This window comes from Sander vitreus, chromosome 17, assembly GCF_031162955.1.
Source record: "Sander vitreus isolate 19-12246 chromosome 17, sanVit1, whole genome shotgun sequence".
Lineage (NCBI taxonomy): Eukaryota > Metazoa > Chordata > Actinopteri > Perciformes > Percidae > Sander > Sander vitreus.
In genome coordinates this window covers 25,394,864-25,417,837 of record NC_135871.1, presented here as the reverse complement: position 1 = coordinate 25,417,837, position 22,974 = coordinate 25,394,864, and the positions used below count along the sequence as shown (strand labels likewise).

Sequence of the window (22,974 nt, the reverse complement as noted above, 5' to 3'; positions counted from 1 at the left end):
ACTAAAACTAATGAAGTCTAATATAACAGCCCTGGAACTACAGACTGTACTATGGTCCTGATGGTGTATAAAACCCAACATTGTGTCATGCAATGCATTAGTTAAACATTACTCAAAATAAATAAAAACAAAACAAATGAGTATCAGTGTAGGGATCACAAGTACAACAATTACAAATCTCCATCGGCATGCAGGCCCGTTATGCCTTTTACTTGCGGCTATTTAGGAGCATAATAGACCCTGGGATAAATGAGTTTTTGAAACGGTTAAGTCTGCAGCAAGGAACTCTAAACCTCCATTTTTGGAGACTGTAGTTTGTGGTGTCTTTTAAACATTTCTTTCACCCAATTTCTATCGATGGGGATAGACTAAATATTAAAAAAACTAGAAGAGAAAGAAAGTATGAGCTAACAAACACTTGAACATGAGGCATGCTCCCTCTGCCTGTCTTTCTCTGGTTCTCTTTTTCCCTCCATCTTGCCCTGTGGTTACCATGGTGATAGTCCCATCAATGTACACTCAGTACCTCAGCATCTCTCTGCAGTACAAACAGGACTTAAGGTTCCCTAGTCTGTCCAGATCTCTATCTTTCTCACACATCATCCCTTCCCACTCATGTGTTTGTGTGTATATGTTCCTTATCAATGGCTGTGTATGTATGTGTGTGTGTGTGTGTGTGTGTGTGTGTGTGTGTGTATGTATGCAAACTAAATTGTCTCCCCTTTCCCGTCTTAACTAAACGTTGTAGTTTGTGTGTACCGTATGTGACATGTAGTGCTTTAGTTCACTTCAAATGTCATGATAGTCATGTAGTTTTGTTTTGTTCACTTTTCTGCTTTATTTATGCTTCATTGTATTGCACTGTTTGTACTCATTCTCTCTCTCTCTCTCTCTCTCTCTCTCTCTCTCTCTCTCTCTCTCTAGGTACAAACAGTAAGCATGTGGATCTGAAGCTGGTGGAGGTCAGCCCAAGAAGAATCACCTCCCCTTCATCCCCATCCTCCACCTCCTCCTCATCCTTACCCACTACCTCCTCTACCTCCCCAGTGAGCCCTACAGAAGGACTGGAGGTATGCACATACTCATCTGAAAACACCCACTGTGTATCTTTATTTTCTTTCTCTGCACCTCTCTCTCTCTCTCTATCTCTCTCTCTCTCTCTCTCTATTTTGTTTCTCGCTCCCCTCTTCTCTCCACACCATCAAAGGGTCAGTCCAATCAATCAGGTCCGATTGACCCTGGTTGTCAGCCGGTTGACCCTGTGTACACATCAGTCGGTGGGCCACTTCATGTAAGACCATAGCTTATCCCTCTCGTGTCCATATGAGTCTGTCTAAAGCCACCAGACACACACACTGGCATCATAATGCTCTACATAACATGTAGCAGTTCCCTTCTGTTGACTATGACCTTTTCAGACAGGTGTGTGTGTGTGTGTGTGTGTGTGTGTGTGTGTGTGTGTGTGAATAAGTGGAGAAGGGGGGTTGTTGTTGCTGCATGTGTCTGTCTTCTGATGTGAATATTGAGTCAACAACAAGTAGTCGGCCAGCCTTAACATCTGTTTAATTGATTTTGAATGTCAAGTGAAATGAGGTGTGTGTGTGTGTGTGTGTGTGTGTGTGTGTGTGTGTGTGTGTGTGTCAGTACAAGTGAAACCCTCTGTGCTTATGGCGACACAGGGTGTCTTTGATCGTTGATTCACATAAACACCCTCGTGTTCAAAGCCTGAAAGGCTAAGTCCCTTATGGCCAAAAGAGTGCGTATGTGTGAGCGTGTTACCACTTGACCCTCACAGAAGTAAAATCTCCATTTGGTTGACACCTATCCAAAAGACCTCAGCCAAAAGTGCATGCGTTTAGTGCCTTGTTCTGCCTGATTTGATCTTTGAATCACAACAGTGAAAAATAAACTTTTCCTGAGTCAGCGGTCATCAGCACCTTACATGTTAGCCACATCGCCATTACAGTATGAATGTGTGTGGGTTTGTGCATTACATTTAACAGCTATTTTTGAAGACGTTACCTGGCTATCTCAACAGAATTTAATTGAAATTTGTAACAATCCTTGATTGAGAACTAAATAGTTTGTTAATTGTTTGAGTTTAAAATAATATCAAAAGATTAGTTAGCTTGTGAACTACAGTCTAACTAATTATAACCGTCTGGTTATGAATATGTATGGTTTGCACGGGAACAAAACAATCATGATTAGCTGTTGAGTAGCTGTTTAGGATTTAAGGTGCAACAGTTAAAATTTTTGTGAAATTTATCATGAAATAGTCGTAATATATCAGGTGTTTGATTGGGTTGTTAAACAATACCAACAACTCTAAGGAAACAAATAGGTGCTGAAACTTCTAGTATCAAAAAATTATTATTATTATTATTATTTTTACAAATGCGCACATGTACATAAAAATGTTTGTGTATGTGCAGTTGTATGATTTGATGATGAGTCTTATCCCAGGAGGATTGTGCATCCCAAAAGTCCTTCAGGCGGGTTGGAACGACCAGCAGGAACATCACAGACGCACACACACACACACACACACACACACACACACACTCCCTCTCATTAGTGATTGTGTGTATGCGCAGCCTCGGTAGCCCACGATAAGGGCATGCGACGCTCAGCAGACTGCATCATTAGTCACGCAGCTCCCTGCATTCACAGACTCACACGCACCAAAAGCACTGAATCCCCACCACTGCCACAGCGATGATAGCAGCGATAAGAGATAGAAAGAAAGAGAGTAAAAAGGGAGAGACACCCCCAATATCTGCTTGTCCCAGAGTATAAAAGGGAGGCAGAGGGGTAGCCAAGTGGGCAGGTGCTCTGTGTGTGTGTGTGTGTGTGTGTGTGTGTGTGTGTGTGTGTGTGTGTGTGTGTGTGGTTTTGGTCATTATCATATTGGTGTGTTTATGTGTGTGTGTGGTTGTAATGTGGCAGCAGTTTAACTTTCAAGCAGTGCTGTTTAACCTCTGGTTGTAGTCCACTGAACATGTCAGATTCACAACTGTTAAACAATAAGTAATAATTGGGTAGACGGCCTCAGTGTCCTAATCAGTCTCCCCAGGGATTTACTCTTTTGCTAAATCAACAGTTCACCAGCCAACACACTAAAATGTATAAAGAAACAAGTCCTTATCCTGAAAATATGACAGTGACAGCAATAGTAATCCAATAAATCCTTTGACATCCAATTATTAGTGTTTGGTATACTTTTCCAGCAAACAAACGTATGAAATAGTCATAAAATCAGTCACTTGATGGACTACTGTCCGTAGCAACTCATGCTACTGTGAGGACTTTGTTGAGTGGGTGGCTGGAATGGAAATCAAACTCTGTTTTTCGCTGTACCTATGTGACCTAAAGTACACACTATTTACTTTATATTCCTTTATGAAAGGCATCTATGTATGTAATTTGACATTTGAAATGAATACACTGCCACACCACCACACCACTGATTGCTTAATCACTATGAAATGATTGCTTTTGGAGTGCCGCCATCTTGGAGCACCCAATTCACTCAGTTACCTAAACCTGTAACGATAAGTTGGATATCACAGTGAAGAAGAGATGTTTATGTGAAAATATTCGCAGAAAGAAGATTTCTTTTTTGCCACTTCTGCCCCAGCAATCTCTGAGAGACAGAAACTTCGAGAGACATCACATTACATATTTGTATATTCCTTTTCTTTACAAAGTGTCACTTTGGACTGTTAAATATTTGAAGTTGCAGTCTTAACGTTAATGGAAACCAAACCTTAATTTGGCACTGAATACATTTTTGTAATTGCCACTTTTCATTGGAAGATGTAGAGATTCAATTCAGTTATATTTAGATACTGTAAGTAAGTAAAAACATTCAGACCAAGAGAAGGCTTTTATCTGCCAGTGTTTTGTCTTTGGCGCTTTTTCTGCAATCAGTAATTTAAATCTGCTCTTCTGCATTAGGGTTGCACACACACAGTAGCACTTTCACACATCCAAGCTCTGGAGTTATATTTTAAAATGTTTAATTGGGCATTTTGTATATACCACTTCATAAATAAATTTGCCTCCATTTGACTTGACATAAGGTTTTAAGAGGCTGGTAGAAGCTGACAGACTAATAGTCAAAACAAAGTGAGAACAGACTAATTGCTGACATTGTTTTTGAAAGTCAATAATCTGAAGCTAAACTAACAACTCCCCGTCTACAGCTTGTTCCCCGCCCACACTGTCTCTATTAGTTTTCACACCCTGCTTGACTATCTCCCTCCTTCTCTAGCAGTGGAACATGTTTGCCCTAATTGTCGACTTTATTACACGTTTCGCCATCTTATTAACGTTACCACAACATCAATCTTAGCCGGATTCGGTTCCTTTTCCACTCGGCTTGGCATATTTGGAGGCCTGGTAATAAAGCATTTCTGCACAACGTTTTTGATAGTGGAAGAAGCGAGCGTGTAGCTTTTTAACACATGTTCACTTTGAAAACAATAGCATTTTTTTGCATTTTGCATAATCTGAATATATTTTCTGGCTCAGGGTTTTGTTGAAAGTCAAGTTAATTGCCTGCTTTTTGTCTCTCTCATGAGTGAGAGAGAGAATGAAAGAGAGACTGTGTGTGTGTGTGTGTGTGTGGTGAGAGGTTTTGAAGCAAGCCACAATGTAACTAACATATCAACTTCTACCAGATTTTGCTCATGGGCTGTCAGTAAGTGTTTGCAAACTCGTGTTTACAGGTGCACTAATGGAGTGCGTGTGTTTTTTTGGTCACAATAATCACAGAGCAGCTGTGAAATCCTAAAACGACTGCCTAATAAAAGCCTGAGAGCAGATCCAAGTGGCTGGTAGAGGCTGACAAAATAATAGACAACATGTGAAGTGGCAGCAGACTAATCGCTGACATTGTTTTTTAACAAGTTTAACAAACTCCTTACATTTACATGTGGGGTTTTTTACTGTTAATTTTCTTTTAAGCTTTTTATAACAACCATTATTTGGAGTTGAACTCTCTATGTGCAAGTTCTTGAAGTTGCATGTGATCATCAGTTGCTTTCACCCATCTCTCCACATCTCTAAAATCTAGAGAAAAAACTAAATGCATCATCTGTGGCAGGAGAACTAAAATGTCATGGCTATACTCTCTTACATCGCAGTTAGATTTATTTATGGCACCCTTTGTTATTTTATATCATGATTTGACAGTGTGCTACCTTGTTGTATATTATCCTAACTCTCTTATGTGTTAGGGTTAGATATTAGAGCAACACCAGAATACTGTAGCCTCAACTTCAATTTAATTACAAGTAACCACTTTTGAATGCACTCCATTATATTCCTGTGACATAGCATCAGTTATACCGCATTGTCTTTGTGTTTGACAGAATAACGCTGAGGAATTGCGAGCAGAGCGGCTGCGCAGAGCGACAGAGAGGTTGCGTAGCCCAGTAGTCTTCAACAAGGATTCTGCAGTCAGGAAAACACAGCTGAAGTCCTTCAGCCAGTATGTGGAGAGCCGACCAGGTGGGGGACAATGCAACACAAATACACACACACACACACAACACACAACACACACACACACACTGCATACAGCATTTACCCAGGGAGGTATGTTTGCACACAGCAACACTTGACTCACATACATCCAATTCACACCTGAGATTCATAAGAGTGGTGGCTACAGTGTAAGTCTTGTGATTACAATTCTTCATTTATTTTTGGTCCAGAAGGGCACTACAGCCTCGCCGACTCCACTAACCACCTGGCACTCTAAGCATGTACATTGTATGTACTTTCTCCCCCCCTTTCACACTCCTTCATCCCACCAGAGGTGAAGAGGCAGAAGTCTGTTCCTGAGGATCTGAAGAAGGCTGAGGAGGATAGAGGTTCACTGACGGACCTTGATATTCGCAGACCATTTGAAGAGGAGGTTTGTCATTTTCTTTCTCCTAAATCATACTTATGTTTTTGCAGAGGGTTTTAATTACATGCCTTGAACTTCATCCCACCTGCAAAAACTAACAAGAAAGGCAGAAAAAAAATTTAAAAATCCATACCATGAAAATCCAAACAGCCCGAAAGCAAGCTATGAGTTAGTACTGTGATAAGTAACTACTCTTGATTCTGCTTCTGGTCATGGCCACCAGCTTTATTTTGGTCTACTTTTCCTACAGCTGTTGCTTTATGAAGCTTTTTTTTGGTGAGCTTAGCAAATAGGGGAGTTAAAGATTGGGAGTTAGGTGGTAGGATGTATCCCTTAATTGCTCCTACTTGGTTTTTATTTATTTCCTGTTAGTCAGCTTTCGTTCTGTCTATCCTCTCTTGTCTTAGATAAATCTATCACTTAAATTTCCCTTCTCTGCTTCACCTTGTCCACCTCTCATCCTCACAGACACTTTCCCTCATCTCTTTCTCACAGAGACACCCAAGTATTGATCTAACAGACATTTTAATTATAACAATTGTAGATATTTAGCTGCCATTTAGAGGTGTGTGTGTGTGTGTGTGTGTGTGTGTGTGTGTGTGTGTGTGTGTGTCTACAAAGAAGTTGTGGGCCTATGTGTCCTTCAAGTGTGTGTATACACACACTTACACTCTATTCAGCCTGTGTTTGAACTTGTGTATAAAAGTGCTATTATTTCAATGAATGTGTATGCGAGTGTGTGTGCCACTGGAGACCATGGGGTGAATCTCTCTTTGCAAGCAGCCTCTCCTACCCTCGACCCTGCACCCTCCACCAGAGTCACACACACACACACACACACACACACACACACGCACACACGCCCTCCTCCCAGTGCCTGGGCCCCAGGGTTAATGGGTGTTCAACCTTTCCATTATCCCGATCAGCCAAGAATTACCTGCTGAATGATGTTTGCATTAATATAATATATATGGTAATTTCCCTCCTCTTAATTACGGCTGGGCCGAGCGCGGCAAGGGGAGTGGGCTGATCATGTGTAAAATTGATTTGCTAAGGAAAAATATGGTGATAAAGCGAGAGCGCGCAAGGAGGAGGAGGGAGGGGAAAGAGGAGGCTGCTGGGAATCAACACACACACGCACAAATCCCACGTGCGCAAAGGCACACACTCACACACTGGGAAGAGTACAGGAAAAAGTGCTGGCCTGGGTGGAATGAACTTTCTCTCTCTCCTGCTCACTAGTTCTCCTTCCCATTAAGAAAAATGAAGTGCATCAGCAATAAAATGGAGATATTTTTCCGGATGCATCCTCAGTAGTGAATTTGAATAAACATTTTCCTCACTCGGAGGAGTTTCTCTGGAGAATAGCAAGCAGTCAGGAGACAGAGGTGAAGAGGGGTCAGAAATGGAGTGTATTAAGTGCACATGGTTATAGAGTGATGTGTGTGTGTGTGTGTGTGTGTGTGTGTGTGTGTTTCTAAGTATGTATAGTTATGGAGTGGCTAGTGTATGTGTGTATGAGAAGTTGGAAGAAAGACTTATCTGAAATGGGAGAGTGCATATGTGTGGGTAAGGTTTATTTTATGGGACTGTGGAGACATTTAACCTCTAACTTTTCTAAACAGGAAAACCATTTAGAAACCCATCATGTGAGACAAAACAGAGGTTCTAAATATTTGGTTTGAATTCATTTCAAATACATGCACGTTTTGTATATTTAATTAAAGTGTTCATGAACACTAAGGAATTACCACACTAGGGAGGGATGTTCACTATTGATAAGTTAGCAGTTTAGAATTGGATGTCAACAGTATGAGATATAACTGGGAAATATACTCAGAATTGGGTTTATTGTCATTTTGCCTTGGTATTTTGGTTTGACAACAATACACATAGTAAGAGAAAACAAAGCAAAAAAATGACAATAATAATAAATATTGATTTACAATATATATTTGGTTTTATAATGAAAGAGCTGTACAGTTTTGTGCAGGAATGTGCCAAATCTTGACCAAGGAAGTTCACAGTATTAAGTTAACAATCCAAATGATGTTGTAATGTAATGCATTGAGACAGATGTAGAGACTGTACTGTCATCTAGCTCAAAGTGCTATTAGGGGTGTAAATGATTGATCTATCATTGATTAATCAACACAGTTGGATTAACTGCATCAGTGTCAACTATGATCAGAGCCTTTGATGCAGGAGTGGTTTCTATACAGGGACAGCAAAGGAGAGGTACAGGAAAGGTCATACCTTGATGACGTGTAGGAGGTTTAAATCAACGCCTGTGGCCTGTAGCTTTTCATCCAACCTGTTCATTGTGGCTCTTGCTTCTTTTACCAATCGCACATTTGATTACCGGCCCTTCATTCACCACATTTTTATGTTAAAGAGTTAAAAGGAGCAGACCACACATACGACTAATGCCTAAGCACATAGATAATCATTTTCATAAATAGAAACAACTGAGATTTGGTTCAGCAAGTATTGCTGAATTGTTTTGTTTGACCATTGGTTGAGCAGTGAGTCTGAGTTACAACATTTTGTGGTATTTACTCTGTGATTCAAATAATTTGCATGTGTTCATTTCATTTTTGAAATAGACTCCTAGTTTACTTGGGTTGAGCTGTGAACTTGGAGAACACGTGTTTGTTTCATTTGTGTTTTAAATCGAGTATTGATTAGTAACTTGACCAATGAATACATCAGAAAATTCCTTAAAAGTGTTATCTCGATTGTTTGGTGTGTGTGTGTGAATTAAGATTTATTTCAATATGTCTCCGTTCACAGTACTCACAGTAGATAATTAAAGCTTTGCTGCTCACACTGCCATAAAGTGGACTTGAAGATGTGACAGAGGAATTCAAAAATACCAAACAAGAGGGAGCAACAGTTAGTCATTAGCTCTTCATGTTATCTCAAATTGTGAATGATTTGTGGACACACTACACATCTGTTTTTACATTTTTCACTCTCCTCCCTCTGCTTCATCTTTTCTTTTCATTTCTTTTTCATTCTTTTCCATTTTCTTTTTTTCTATCCCTGCATTACCTTTTTGCTTCATTCCTTTTCTGCATTTCTCTATCCCTCATTCTGTCTCATCCTTTTTTTCTCTCTGTTTAATGCTATATCGCACTACTCTTCCTTTTCTCTCATAACAATTCTCTCTCTCTCTCTCTCTCTCTCTCTCTCTCTCTCTCTCTCTCTCTCTCCCTCTGGTTGACAGAAGGCGTTCAAAGACACCAGTCAGTATGTGGTTGGGGAGCTGTCTGCGCTGGAGAGCGAGCAGAGGCACATAGACGCCCGAGCAGCTCGCGTGGAGAAGAGGCTGCGCTATCTCATGGACACAGGTACCCTAAGCCCAATTACACTGGAAAAACTGTTTTGGCAAATTGAACGTACGCACGCACATACACACGCATGTACACTCAGGGAGTTTGTGTGTGTGTGTGTGTGTGTGTGTGTGTGTTTATGTGTGCCTTTGTGTGAGAGAGAATCTTTGAAGCCCCCTCTCCCTCCCTTTTGGTTGAATGTTGCACGACGGAGCGCTGGGTGGATATGAAAGGAGGGGATGGGGGGGTGAGGGAGGAGGAGGAGGTGGAGAAGGGAGGGGAAGGGTGGGTGGGGAGGGAGAGTAGGAGTGTGTCTCGGGGATGGGAGAAGAAGGGAGACCTCTCTGGGCTTGGGTGATAAGGGAGCCCTTCATGGGGGAAACGATAACTGGGTGCGATAGCGGAGCCCCAGCCGAAGTCTCCGCTGCAGCCGTTTGCCAGCCGCGGTCCCAGCCAGCCAGCCTCCACACTATTGAACAGTGTGCTCAGCCACGCACGGCTACACACATACACCCTCCTTCCCTAGTACATATCTGGCCTTCATTGATATGCTGTATAAGGAAAGACGGTGGTGAGTTAAAGGGAGGCAAGAGGGAGAGGCAAAGAAATGTAAAAAAATAAATAAAACACGAGCAACACAACATGAGCACTGACACAGTTCACAAATCCACGACAGACACACACAAATGCTTACACACCCACGCATACAAAGTGCAATCTGGTTTGGCGTACGGAGCCAGATTCGGAAGGTTTTTATTTAAGATTTGGCCGGGGGTAAAGCCTTGTTAAGACATGAGACAGTGTGCCGAGCCAAAAGAGGGGCCTTGGCTCCGTTAAGTCCCTGACTGTAATTGGAGAATAGCATCCCATTTGTGATACTAAACCATTCCTCACCCAAGAATGCTGTTGGAGAAATAAAATACATGGTTCCAGGAAGTGTAAAATTTAGCAAATGTTCTGAAAGTGTAGCTACAGTATTTTGCTGTAGTAATTTAGCAGCAGCTCTCATGCTTCTTTGGATATATCAGTGCCCACCTTGGTGGATTTAGCCCCCAAAATCCTAAAAAAGCAGCACGGGAGGATAGGAGAGGAGGTTTTTAGAAAAGGAAACTGGGGCGGAAGGATTTACGCTCACCTTCTCCATCCCATTTGGGTCCTGATATTGAGACTATCTCTCCTCTGTTTGTTGTGTTCACTTTCCTCCTTTTTCGCCTCCCTCCCTGCCTCTATGCCCTCTTCCCCTGTCGGAGTGCATGCCATTGTGTCAATCTGAAGGGCTGTTTTTCCTTCTTCTTCTTCACCCACTGATAAACCAGCCGCTAGCCAGCAAGACGCCAGGTTATTTACTTCCAAACACCTTCAGCCATAAAGATTTCTCTTTATATATATATATATATATATATATATATATATATATATATATATATATATATATATATATATATATATATATATATATATATATAATATGCAGCCCCATCCTGAAAAGTATGATTCACTAGAAAAGGAAGAGGGTGACAACAGGGAAGGCGAGGACAAAATAATAAAAGGATATCAAGAAGAGACATTCGTCAAGGTTTCTTTTCACCCCCTTATAACATCAGTGGGTCAACACATGGAGTACTGGGTGATCCAGTGCAATATATATGGGTGATAAGGTATGTGTTATATACTATAAAACTACATTTTTCAAGTGACACATTTTTTCAGTGCTGCTTAAGTTATCATCAACAGCAATGAAACATGTACAGTAAGCCTGTTAGGTCCTGTATGAGGCATCAGTCATTATTTAGGGCTCATAACAACACGCACCATCAAATTGGTACCAATTCCACACTGGCACTGCGTTGCAGCAAATAAAAAGAAAAGTTGCCACATGATGTTGAGCACCTTTCTCACTTCCTGAAGTGCATTTCTGTTTCCATATCTCATTTTGCAGCACTTATCCTAGAGACTCATCCAATAGGTTATGGATTGTGCCTCTAGGCCAAGGTCTGGAGGCATCAGAGCGAGATGCGCCAGTGACAGGTGGTAACTAAAGTAACCTTTATCACCTCGGCAACTGAGGTCACCTTTCTATATGCTGTCATAGATGATAGATATTTTTCTCTGGACCTAGAATGTCTGATTGAAGTTGTGGCTGATTGGCTGTAAGCAAAACATCCGGTATTGATCCATCACATCTGACTGGTGCCTGCACTTTTCTAGGGGACATGGTGGGACGTTTCCACTAGCTACCAGCAAATGTTGATATGTTTTACTCTGCCAGCCACTCTTTTGAAGGCAAGCCAGTGTCCAAAGGTCCTTTTTATTTCCGCATATCTAATTAGATGTCCAAGTGCCTGGTTCAATTTAGGGACTTACAAAGTCACAGTGCAATTAAAGAATATTACTTTCTTCAAATCTTGATGAGCTTTTCCTTGGATGCCAATAAAAGTTGTAAGACAGTCTCCCCGTCACGATGAATTGAAGTTTGGCCTTTTGGTACAGTTGTTGGATGGACATTAATATATATGTTAGTCAAAATATTTTGTCCCCTACCACTCCCCAATTATTCACCTGTGTGAACTGATACATATTTATGAAATCCACCACCAATCTTTATTGACTGCCTCCACTAGTTTTGTGTCTCTGTCCCCAAAGTAAACCAAGACTAAAACACCATTTACTCGTCATAAAGCAGTCCCCAAGCGTTGAACACAGGGACAGCACACACTCAAGACACTGTAGTTCTGGAGTCATGCATTAAAACTACATCACCTGTCACATGAGACGGGTATCACAACTCAGTAGGAACAGAACTGTGTGTTTCCACTCTGCATCTACAAACCGGAGACAGCAGTTGAGCTTTTGAGAGCAGACCTTTTCTTGTGAAAAGCTTGGACAGAAATAACATTTGACACCACTTTCCACTATTTCAATTGTTCAGATGTCATTTTAACAAACGATTAGATAATAAGGAACTCAGTTGAAGTAGAGGTAGAGTAAAGGCTGGATGTCACAGAGAGGAAGTCACAGCAGCTGTTCATGTGTTGAGAGATGTATAGATCTATTCTTTAAACAAATGTTCTACTGAGAGGTTAGAAGCCCTTTAGAATTTGGTTTATTCTGAGGAACTGTATAAATGTAGGTCATTGACTATTCCCACATTAACAGCTTTACATTTAGCCATCTGTTTGATAATGTGTATGACTGTCAATTATACCCAGCCGAACTTTGTTTGTTCATAGACTTTCTAAGCACGGTGGCAGTGCATAGGATCATGTGATTCAGACCTCTTGAGGTAAGTTTGGGTGAGCTCAGTGGTGCTGTGGTAGCGCACAGCGCTGCAAGACTGATGGGCAGATGTGAACAGACAGACTGACTGACCCGTGACTGATTGTTCATCTCTCTGCTCCACCAGCAGAAAGCTTGGGAAGATCCACTGTGCTCTGTTGGTCCTCAATATTCCCTTCTTTGATATCACATGCTTTTGCTTTGTCATTCACTCATCCATTTCCCTCCCCTCTCTTCTCTCAGTAAGAAGTGTGTCATTCTGCCTATATGTGCATGTGTAATGTTGGTCACAATGAATTAAGTTTTTAATAATCTTAATTTTTAAATTTGTCCTGTTCTTCATTTTTGTGTGTGTTTCTGTGTCTTCTATATCACACTTTGTTTCTCATCCCTCTGCTTCTCTGCATCACTTTTCATTTGCTCTATTCCTTTTTATCCCTGTGAATCTATTTCTTTCTCCTTTCTCTCACCCCTGCTCTCCCTCCCTTTACCCCCCTCCCCCCCCCCCCTGGTTTGGGCACAATGCAGCTTTCTGCAGCATTTTCTATTACGCCGAGGCCCTCCCCAGATGAATCCCAAGTAATTGGGGTGGTTAATTTATTTACTCAGAGGCAGTTCACAGCACATTAAATAATAGAGATAATTGAACAAGAATTGTCAAGTGTCTTCTGATATCAGACACATTACAGGAGGGAGTGTGCATAAAACTCTATTTCTATGCCCCCATTGTTTATGGTAATTAAGTACACAGATTTATTCCTTGGTTGCCTTCCAAGCTTATGGCAAGCGCCATTGTTGTCTTCTATTAATATGTAATCAGTAAATAGTTTAATTTTCTAATCTGCGGTTGGAGAATTCACTTTCTAACAACTCTTAATTACTGCTGGGCTCTAATGAGTCTCGCCATGCCGATGCAGCCAGCCAATCAGAGGCCAGCTCTGGGTCGGGGGGAATTTGAATTCCTGCGGCGCCCCCCCTCGACTAATGAACTTGTTATTCTTGCACCACTGGGAGCACTGTCCTTCACACATTAGGAGAATGTTCCCCTCCTGCAACAGACCAAATATTATATAAGAGTTTATTTATTATATGAGAAGAATATTAGTGCATTTCAACAGAAGCTGTGTTTTCATTACATATACACTAGAATATTATTACATGGCTGTCTTTAAGCTATACGCATGAACCTTTTTAACTATCATCATCTATACACGGTGCTCTACGGCTTGCATAGATTAAAAAGCTTGAGCTTTTGATGGCGTCTTTAATATGTTTTATTACTATGCTAATTTTTATCAGAATTAAGATACCATTCATCGTTATTGTGTTTCTACCGATGCATGCAGTGCTTCTGACCTTGGCATTGTTAGTTTTCTATAGGTATTGTTACACAGAAAAATATATCAAACACTCCTTATTGAAAATTCAGCTTGCGGTATGAACAAGCATTCAAATGCATCTTGTAGCCTTCGCATAAAATCCCCTGGCCTCTGTTTGAATATATCTCAGCCACCCCCTACCTGGCCCCTGCACCTATTTACACACACCTCCCATTTCAAATAGCTATATAACCTGCAACAATGGACGCAATTATCCAAATAATGGCACTTAGCCGCACCGCAAAGCTGGCTCTCACCTACTGCGCATTTGATAAGAGATAAACAAGCAGAGAGAGTAGAGAATGAGTTTTAGCTCTCCCAGATTAACATATGTTTAAAAATTGCACTCGAAGCCGATAAGATTGACACAGGGTTTTTATGGCACGCGCTCCTTTAATCTGCTTTTGTGTCTGCGAGTCGACGAGAGGAGAATGGCACAAGGAGGGATCCAGCAAGAGCTTAATGTACTTTACACATGCAGCCTATCCCCCTCAGTATCTGAGAAAATGACAGAACGGACTGTCAATGGCGTCACATTGGAAAGGGCTGCTGGCCGTGACTTGGTGTGTGATTGTGTGGAGGATTGCAGAACAGTTTAAACGTCAACCTGTGGCTCTAAATCACAGTCCTCCAGACTAAGGCCTTCAGGCAAATTTTGATTAATCCTATTGTTTTTGTTTTATTTGCCATTATCAGGATATAAATGATTTAGGATCGCTACTTTGACATATTTACAACTGCCCTTTTAACAGTTGTAGAAATATTACTCTCATATTTTGAAATTGGAATCCACACGATTGCTTTTAAATTTATTTTCCATATTTTTAAGCTGTATTCCAGGCTGGTAAGGTGTTCACATTTCCCTCAGATCCTCAGTGTAGTCCTAACAATAATGGTAATGTGGTGCAGGCATCATTGTGTGTTACGTTTATATTTCCTTAGCAAGTGAGCCGCCCTCTCACTCTTTTTCCCATGCCTGTTGTCCTAATCCACATTGTGGCAGCGACATCTTCTAGTTTGACTACAGATTTAAGCTGGGCTTGGTGAGTGGCATAGGGACTCACACACATTCTCACATATACGCATGCACATCAAGCCCTGCCTTGCCTTGTTGCGGCAACACAAACAGCCTGTGCAGCTTTAAGTATATTATCAGAGGCAGTTCTTTCACAAACGTATTGCTGAAGAAGCTTAACATTAATTATTGTAACTTTGGGCAGATTACATCCGTGCCCGCCTTGTAAGCGGAGGCAGACTCATCTTGACCTCCTATACGAGAGCTTAAAGACACAAGAATGGCATTTTACCAACTTTAATGGGATAACCAGTCTAATCTTTCAGCACTGACAGAAGAAAAAGTGTTTAGACTATAATACCCTCCCCAGTTCATAGACTGAAAGATGGAGGGAGAGAGGTTTTGGTGTTGGCTTTAATCAGCGTTCACTTTGTTTTTCAGGTGCTACAACTCGTTTCTTCTGTTGTATTGTTTTGGTGAAAAAAGAAAAGTTCTTCTGTGCCCTTTTGAAAAAAGGAATCTAGTAACATTAAGATTCAATCACGGCTCTCCTCCTGAATATCCCAATAAAGGTAGGCTTGAAAATAAACACAGGCTACGCTGAAGGCTTGTCCACTGCTTGAATTGTGATTTAAATTGTTAAGCAGAGAGATTGCGTCTGTTGTTTATCCATAATCACAGACCCGATTTGTAAGCTAAGCTCATGGCAACTGATATAGAAACGGCCAAAAGAAGATGTGTCTCCTTTTTTGAAGCCTTTGGTCATTTTCTTGTTGTTGTTGTCAGGGTTACGAAAAGAGCACTCACTTTCAATCAAATGGGTTTGTATCAGACCACAGTGGAATGTGTTTGTGGTCATCTTGAATTCACTTCAGGAGCAAATGCACCTCTCTTCCCTATGGGGGAAGAAAATAAATCTAGGGATCATTCCTTTAAAACCCATTGCCTATTCTTGCCTTTGAGGGAACAAAACAAAGGATTTGAGCTTTTTGTTTTGTGTGAAAGTGTGTGTGTGTGTGTGACTCTAAGGTTCAACTGGGTCAGAACACAGATTAACACCCCCCCACCCCCCACCATATACACACACACACACACCCATTCCCGCTCATGCCCTTAATCTCCTCGGCCATTTGAATGTTTGAGCACCAAAACAATTTCATTAGTCAACTTGCAAGGACTCTGCACAAGCGACCAATGCTGAGCTCCTGCCTTCCCTAGCTTTCTGTCTCCCTCCTCACCCGCACCCCCAGTCCAGTCCAGTGACACCACCCTCACTCCCAGATGTGCACCGCTTCTTTCCTCTTTTTTCTCTCCCCCTTCTTTTCTCCAGCTCGGTGTCAGCCTTTCATACATTCTTTAACAGTGGGGATGAAAGGGGGATTTTTAGGAAGATTAGGGAATGGGATCCTCTAGGCATTGTCTGAGAATCTTCAGATAAAACGAGCTGGGTGGATGGAGTCAACGGGAGAGAGGGAGGGAGGGAGTTTGTTCGGATGGAGGGATAGGGGGTGTAGCTGCTCGCCACGTCCCAGAGGCGTGCACATACGTTTGTTTAACTACTTCTTATTTGTCTTTATTTTTGTCCTTTATCTTTCTGTCTGTCATTCACTTTCTTCCTCCCTGATGATTTTGTCCCTGCTTTTATTTTTTGTTACTCTTTATATTTTAGCACGCTTCCTCTAAATCAAATAAAGTTGTACAGACTGGGCCAGGCGCTCCCCCTTCCCTCAGTCTGCCAGCGATAGGGCCGATTAACATTTTCAGCAGAGGGGTGAGTAAGTTGGGAGGGTTGTTGGAATTAATTGGGAGGTGGACAATGGCCGCTTATGATAATCTGCTCTTTATTGGAGCATCCCGCCAATTCTTTCATCAGCCGCCTCTCTGCCCGAGACCCCATGCAGCAGCCGGTCCAACAAACCATGCTGCAAGCTGCCAAACGCATCGTCTCAGACACAGAATACAAACACACACACACACATACACAAGTTATACATTAACAAACACTCTGAATATTTTCATACACACACACACACAAATAGGGCATGTACTGCATAGTCAGCTACACACTCTTAAGCAGCACAGTGATGCACATAATGAAATTACCGGTAAAATACCCAGAAAAATAAAACACTGGTTTTTATTGTTGTTTGATTATCTTGTTTTTGTGCTGTAGCTGAAAACAATATTTCATATAAATTCATTTTAAGGGTTAATTTGTTTGAATTAATTTGGTTTGAAGTGAAGCTGTCATGTTTTAATCCACCTGTTTTGCTCAACCTCTACGTTTGTTAATGAAAACTTTATCTTGCATCCATCTCTTAGGAAAGAGAAAAAAAAACTCTTATGTAGCTCAGATACACTAGGGATATCTATTGTTTTGTAGTTTCTTTTTTATGTGATTGATTGTTATTTAGTTAGCAAACTGCGAACTAACAACATAATTGAATTTCAACCTTGCAGTCAATTAATCAAGGCATTCTTATGGTAACGGGTGTGGTGGCACTCGACAATGCAGGTTAATGACAGAGGTTTGGCCAGTAATTACACCATTCACTTGCTAACACAGCTGCTCGCCATGCTACTGCTGTCATCACCCCCCCCCCCATACACACTCCTCCCCATTTCCCATTGTAATGAGCACTCCAGGCTACAAATACCAACAGCTGTCTTTCCCAATACATTTCCATTTAAATATCTATTTAAACACAGCAATTTTGCATTTGTGTATTGAATCAAAGTTTGAGTCAGGGCCAGTGGCAGTAACAGCCTGGTGTTTGGTGTCAGTTTTAATGAAATGCTATTCCAGATTGAAAGGATTTATTTGACATGTTAGGGACAGTGTAAATAACAGAGTATATCAAACAAACCAAAGACTCAGTTCTTCTTTACCTCGAAAGATTTGAGGTTTTTCACCCAAATATATTTTATGGATGTTGTAAAGGGAGAGGACTGAGGCTGTTGCCCCTAAGAAAAGCTCTGAGAGAGGAAGGAGAGACAGACAGAGAGTAAAGATGAAGAAGGAAAGGATGCAGTGATTGTGTAACAGAGAGAGACAAGGGGGGGGGGGGGACTAGTGAATTGCAGCACTGAGATGTAAGAAGGATGACTAATGTTGTTAGCAGAGCCATTACTGGTCCACAGATTAATTCATCAAGCAAATTCATCATCCACCTCCCCTCTGCCTCTTGTCAAAAGGCGTGTAATATGACACCCCTCAAATTTGTTCTAACATCTACCCCAGGGGGGGGTCGAGCTCTCCCCTCCTCCTTTCACACGTACGCACACACACACACACACACACACACTCTCCCTCCTCCTTCTTTGCTAATGGAGCAGGCGGAGCCACTTATGCTAAAAAGATTGCAGCGGTCTGTCAGCAGGTGGGGGGAGGGGGGGATGTCCTCCACTGGGGGTTATCACTGCTCTCTCTCACACATACTCACACTTTTTCATTTCTCTACCCTCTTTTTCTCTCACTCCTTTACAAATAAATATAACTGCCTTATTAGTGTATTGATCTGTGTGTGGGATCGTGTTTAAAGCTCAATGAGGAAGTGAAGCTTTTATACTAGTAAAACCTAAGTTTCTGTGCCAATACCAAAACAGTACTTTGCAAGTACTGTTTTGGTATTGGTGTTTTGCTTACAAAGTAAGCCATTGTTCTTGTCCAAACCATACCATACACATTATATAATCTAAACTCGACACTATTTTGATTTCAATCATGAATTATCTTATTACAGAATTAGTTGAATACGTTTCTTTACCAAAAAAGTATTGCGATTTGATACCTAGCCCTACAGTATCGATGTGTATTCCCTGAAAGCATGTTAAATCTGACTCCTGGCCTGCACCAGAAATCCTACAGATGTATGCTGATGTTTGTGTTAAGCTATCTCAATTAACACCATCAACAGGTACTAACGTTTACACTAGCACTAAATCAACTCGTGTTTCTCCGCCCCTCTAAGATCCCCAAATGGTTCACACCTCAGTGTGTCTGTAAACACATACTCAGGGAGCTAAACCACCTGGCTTAACCTTAGCTTAGCCCCACCGAGCCACAGCTTATCCACACATTTCAACAGTGATTCCATAAAACCGCTTTTAGCCAGGTAGCTGCATGTGGCAGAGAAGGTCTCAGTGTTCAACATTGTTTTATACAAATGAATGGAACAATCTTGAAATAAAGAAAGGCTGAACATTTTGTTTTTAAGACAGACTTCTCTCCTTTTTGTCGCTGTCTATAGCAGATGCTTGCTTGGAGGTTAGAACTGGTATGATATATTATGATAAATTGCAACATTTATCTAACACGTCAGTGTGTGACATTTTCTTTAATGTGGTGATTAATTACAGTATGACCAGTGCAGATTTATTTTGGCTGATAATCTGGTTTAAATGTCATTGGTTGTAGTTATTCTCAGTTTAATTTAATGGGATTCAGACTCTTTATTGATAACTCTAATGAGATCAAATTAAGGTCAGTAAGAGATTCACAATGTCAATTGGTTGTGTTTATTTCAAGTAGTTTCATTTGACATAAGCTGCTTGAAAGTGCCAAGAAACAAGTCATGTTGTTTTCCTGGTCCGTATGTATGACTGCATTCACTACTGTGGTGCTAACGCAGAACGGATACACCATAACATTTATTTTTTGTTTTATTTGGTTGATTTAATCAGGGCAGTGAAAATGATTGTTTTTGCTTTATCATTATGTAGAAACTTATCTCAGTTTAGTGTTTTTGCAGCAGTCAAAACAAACAAGGTTGCAAAGTTCAGACTTTTAAGATATTTAACGTTCTGAGCAGAATCCAGCTAGATGGCATTGTAGACCCCCTCTTCATGTGTCTCCTGCTAGCTGTACTGATTATGTAAAAAAAAAAAAAAAAATCCCCCCCAGCCCGGCCACACTCAAGCAGAGCAGTCAGAGGAGAAAACGAACCCAGGGCCTAACAAATACATGAAGGTTTGGTTTAACTAAATCCCACAGATAATGGCTACTGTGTCAAAGACTAAAGATAGCGGGAGGGGTGGCGGCGGTGGGTGGATGGAGGGGGGGGATTACTCCAGCGTTTTGCATCGGTTGCTTTGAGCTGGGTGGCCCTGCTTGTCAAAAAAAGAAGGGAGAGACGAAGGGAAAAAGAGGAGAGAAAAGCATTTAACACGGCACATTGAGAAGAAGAGGGCTCTTAATGCCATCAAAGCAAGGGGAGAAATCAGCCATTAATTTATTCTGGCCCTCACATACACACACACACACACATACACGCGGCAGGCAGGCACACAAGTACACACAAGTGAAACACACACAAACCACGTACACTCCTTCTGTTGTTTCCTCCAATTGTTGATCATGTCAGTAACATCTGGTCCACGCCAGTCTTGGAAGCCCACCAGGACCAAGGTTGACAAAATGTTACCACTTCCCTTCCCTCTCTCTGTATGTGTGTGTGTGATTTGTGTGTGGATTGAATTATAGCCCTGATGTGAGGAGAACATTTTCACCCTTAGAATCCAGAGGAGGGGCTGATGACTGGGCTATTCATTGGCTGATAAGAACTGATGGGGAGGTTAATAAGCTACACACCCAGGTCATCACATTTTCTTTTACTGGGCTACTGAGGAGAATGGAGGAGGAGGACGACGACGACGATGATGCTGATGATGATGATGATGTGTGTGTGTGTGTGTGTGTGTGTGTGTGTGTGTGTGTGTGTGTGTCAGGTTGTAAGCCGGTGGATTCAGAGGGAGTGTATCTCTTGAATATCTGTACTTTGACATACCTTTTAAAGGTGCCTCAAAGTTCTTTCTATCACACTAAATTAGCTAAATTCTGACTTATGCAAGTGAGTGAATTTGTGCGCCGTGCAGTAATAGGTGGTCGCACAGCATATAACGTCGCCATGTAAGATACTGCATGCTAACAAAAGGGTATGGGGGAGTAGGAGTGTTTTCTCACTGAAGAATAACGTATTTATGAATCAAGAAGAATGGAGGTTCAAGCTTCAACTTTATTGTCGTTATAGGATACAGGATTTCACAATGAAATGCAGTTGTAACCCCCTCTACGCTACACACACATTCAATATATGGTACATCAAATATTTAAATTATAATAAAATGATAAAATAGAACAAAGTATATAAAAGTAGCATTAAAGGAAGAAATATAATACATTGCATTCATATTTATTGAGCAGCTTCACCTCTTCAGCACTTTTTAAACCCAAGCCCAGTGCTGTCATTCAAAAACGCAGTGTGTTCCATTTGTACTCAGAAGTCGTATTTTACCAAGGTCAAAGTTGGAAACACGCCCCATGACCTCGGATTTCTGAGCTCAGATATATACACCAATATCAAAATACAAAACATGGCTGCCCCGTGCATCAACAGTTGTGATAGCTGTACTAACATGCAGTTATTAGCACTTCTGTTATTTATGTCTCACTAAATCAGTCATACACACAGTCCTGTTCAACTTCTATCTGTGGACATCTTGCTATAGTGTTTGTATGCACACAAAAACAGCATAATTCGTTGTTATCAACTTGTATTGCTAACAATGGCTAACCTGGCTAGCGCTAGTCCCAAAATGAAAAATCCGACTTGTAAATGGAATGCATTCAACTCGGGTATGACGTCATTCCCAGCTGTGGCTTCCGAGTTCCGAGGTAAATGGAACGCACAGCTCAGGCTACTTTTTTTCCCACAATTCCCCTGTGTAACCTGAGGCTATAGGCAAGCACCCCCACTGAGCAGAAGACAAAACCCTCTAACAGAAAAACAGACTAATCTCTCTCTCTCTCTCTCTCTCTTTCGTTCTCTCTCTCTCTCACACACCTTTTTTTTAGCAATGCTGCTTTTGGAAACCAAGCTTAATACAACGTTAACTCTCAACGCACCATTTTAAAAACTTCAAGTCTCTTTCCTTAACTTTCACTTGCTTCACTTCCTTACTTCCTGGTAGCACAGAGTATTGTAGTGTACTCCACAGATTCTTCAGTTATAAACAAGCAGCAGGGAAATGTCAGTGAATATATCAGCATGCACGTTCAATATATTAATGTAATCATATAGCTGAGCTCGAACAAACTGCAGTACTGCCAGGAACTTGTACAGTACTGAATATGCTGTTTGGAGCATCACTCAAAATGTACTTCATCAAGAATTAAAATGTGACCCTTTTTTTAGCTTGGATGGCTTCATCATAAGATCACAACACAAATACAAAATGAATGTAGAGCAGATAATGCTGCAGCTTTTGACAATATTAAACGTAAGAATTCCCTTAATGACTGATCCTTGACATGTTAATGGATGTAGTGATGCTGAGAAGTAATGTTAATCAAATGAGTTTAAACAGGTGGAGCTGAAGATGTTTTCCCAGTGAGCATCACCAGTGGTGTTGAGGTGTTTGATTGAAGAATCTCTCCTACTTTGTGTTGTATCACTGAAGCCTAATAGAAGCCAGACCCCAAAGGTCCAAGCAGAGGTTTACATTCTGAAGAATAGAAAAGGAACCAAGCAGGACCATAGCATGGGGTCTCTCCTCTCCCCCTCTATACCTACTCTTGTCCCAGGGCTAATAAGAAGGCGCTGGGCGCCTTTCCTCCTCTGATCACCCACTCACCTTAATAATAAAAGAGGGCCCCCTGTGGAAAGGAGCTAGCATGAGCGGGTGAAGATCATGCTGTTAATAGGATGATGCCTTTTTGCCTTTTGTCATGAGATTATGAACGGGGATAGCCTATCCTCTCTGCTCCTCCACTCTTCTTTGCTCTTCCCACACACAGATACAGGCCTCCTGGAGGGCCCCGTTGAGTTGGAGTGGAGACAGGCGTAACCAAGGCTTTGTTCCTCTGCTTGTATGGTAAAAGGCTCGCTAATGAAATACCTTTTAGGGGGTATCGGCAGGTGAGCTCCCCAATCAGGCATTTCAGCAAAAACACACACAAGCGTACATACACTCACATATTCTCTGTCTCCTCTTCTCTGCCCCCTCTTGCTATATTAATTACCTGAAGTGTTCTGGCCTTGCAAAAAGCTC

General features: G+C 41.4%; 1 protein-coding gene across 9 annotated transcripts in view; it reads left to right on the top strand.

The window, feature by feature from the left end:
• The window catches only part of ehbp1 (EH domain binding protein 1), a 152,868-nt gene that overhangs the window by 107,790 nt on the left and 22,104 nt on the right, over positions 1 to 22,974 (top strand). For 8 of the 9 annotated variants that reach the window (XM_078272660.1, XM_078272656.1, XM_078272653.1 and 5 more), the window contains 4 exons: positions 925 to 1,070; positions 5,379 to 5,517; positions 5,826 to 5,926; positions 9,150 to 9,273. In XM_078272660.1, coding sequence (XP_078128786.1) covers positions 925 to 1,070; positions 5,379 to 5,517; positions 5,826 to 5,926; positions 9,150 to 9,273 — 510 coding nt within the window. The remainder of the gene's footprint in view (positions 1 to 924; positions 1,071 to 5,378; positions 5,518 to 5,825; positions 5,927 to 9,149; positions 9,274 to 22,974) is intronic. The other variant, XM_078272654.1, reaches the window with a different exon arrangement.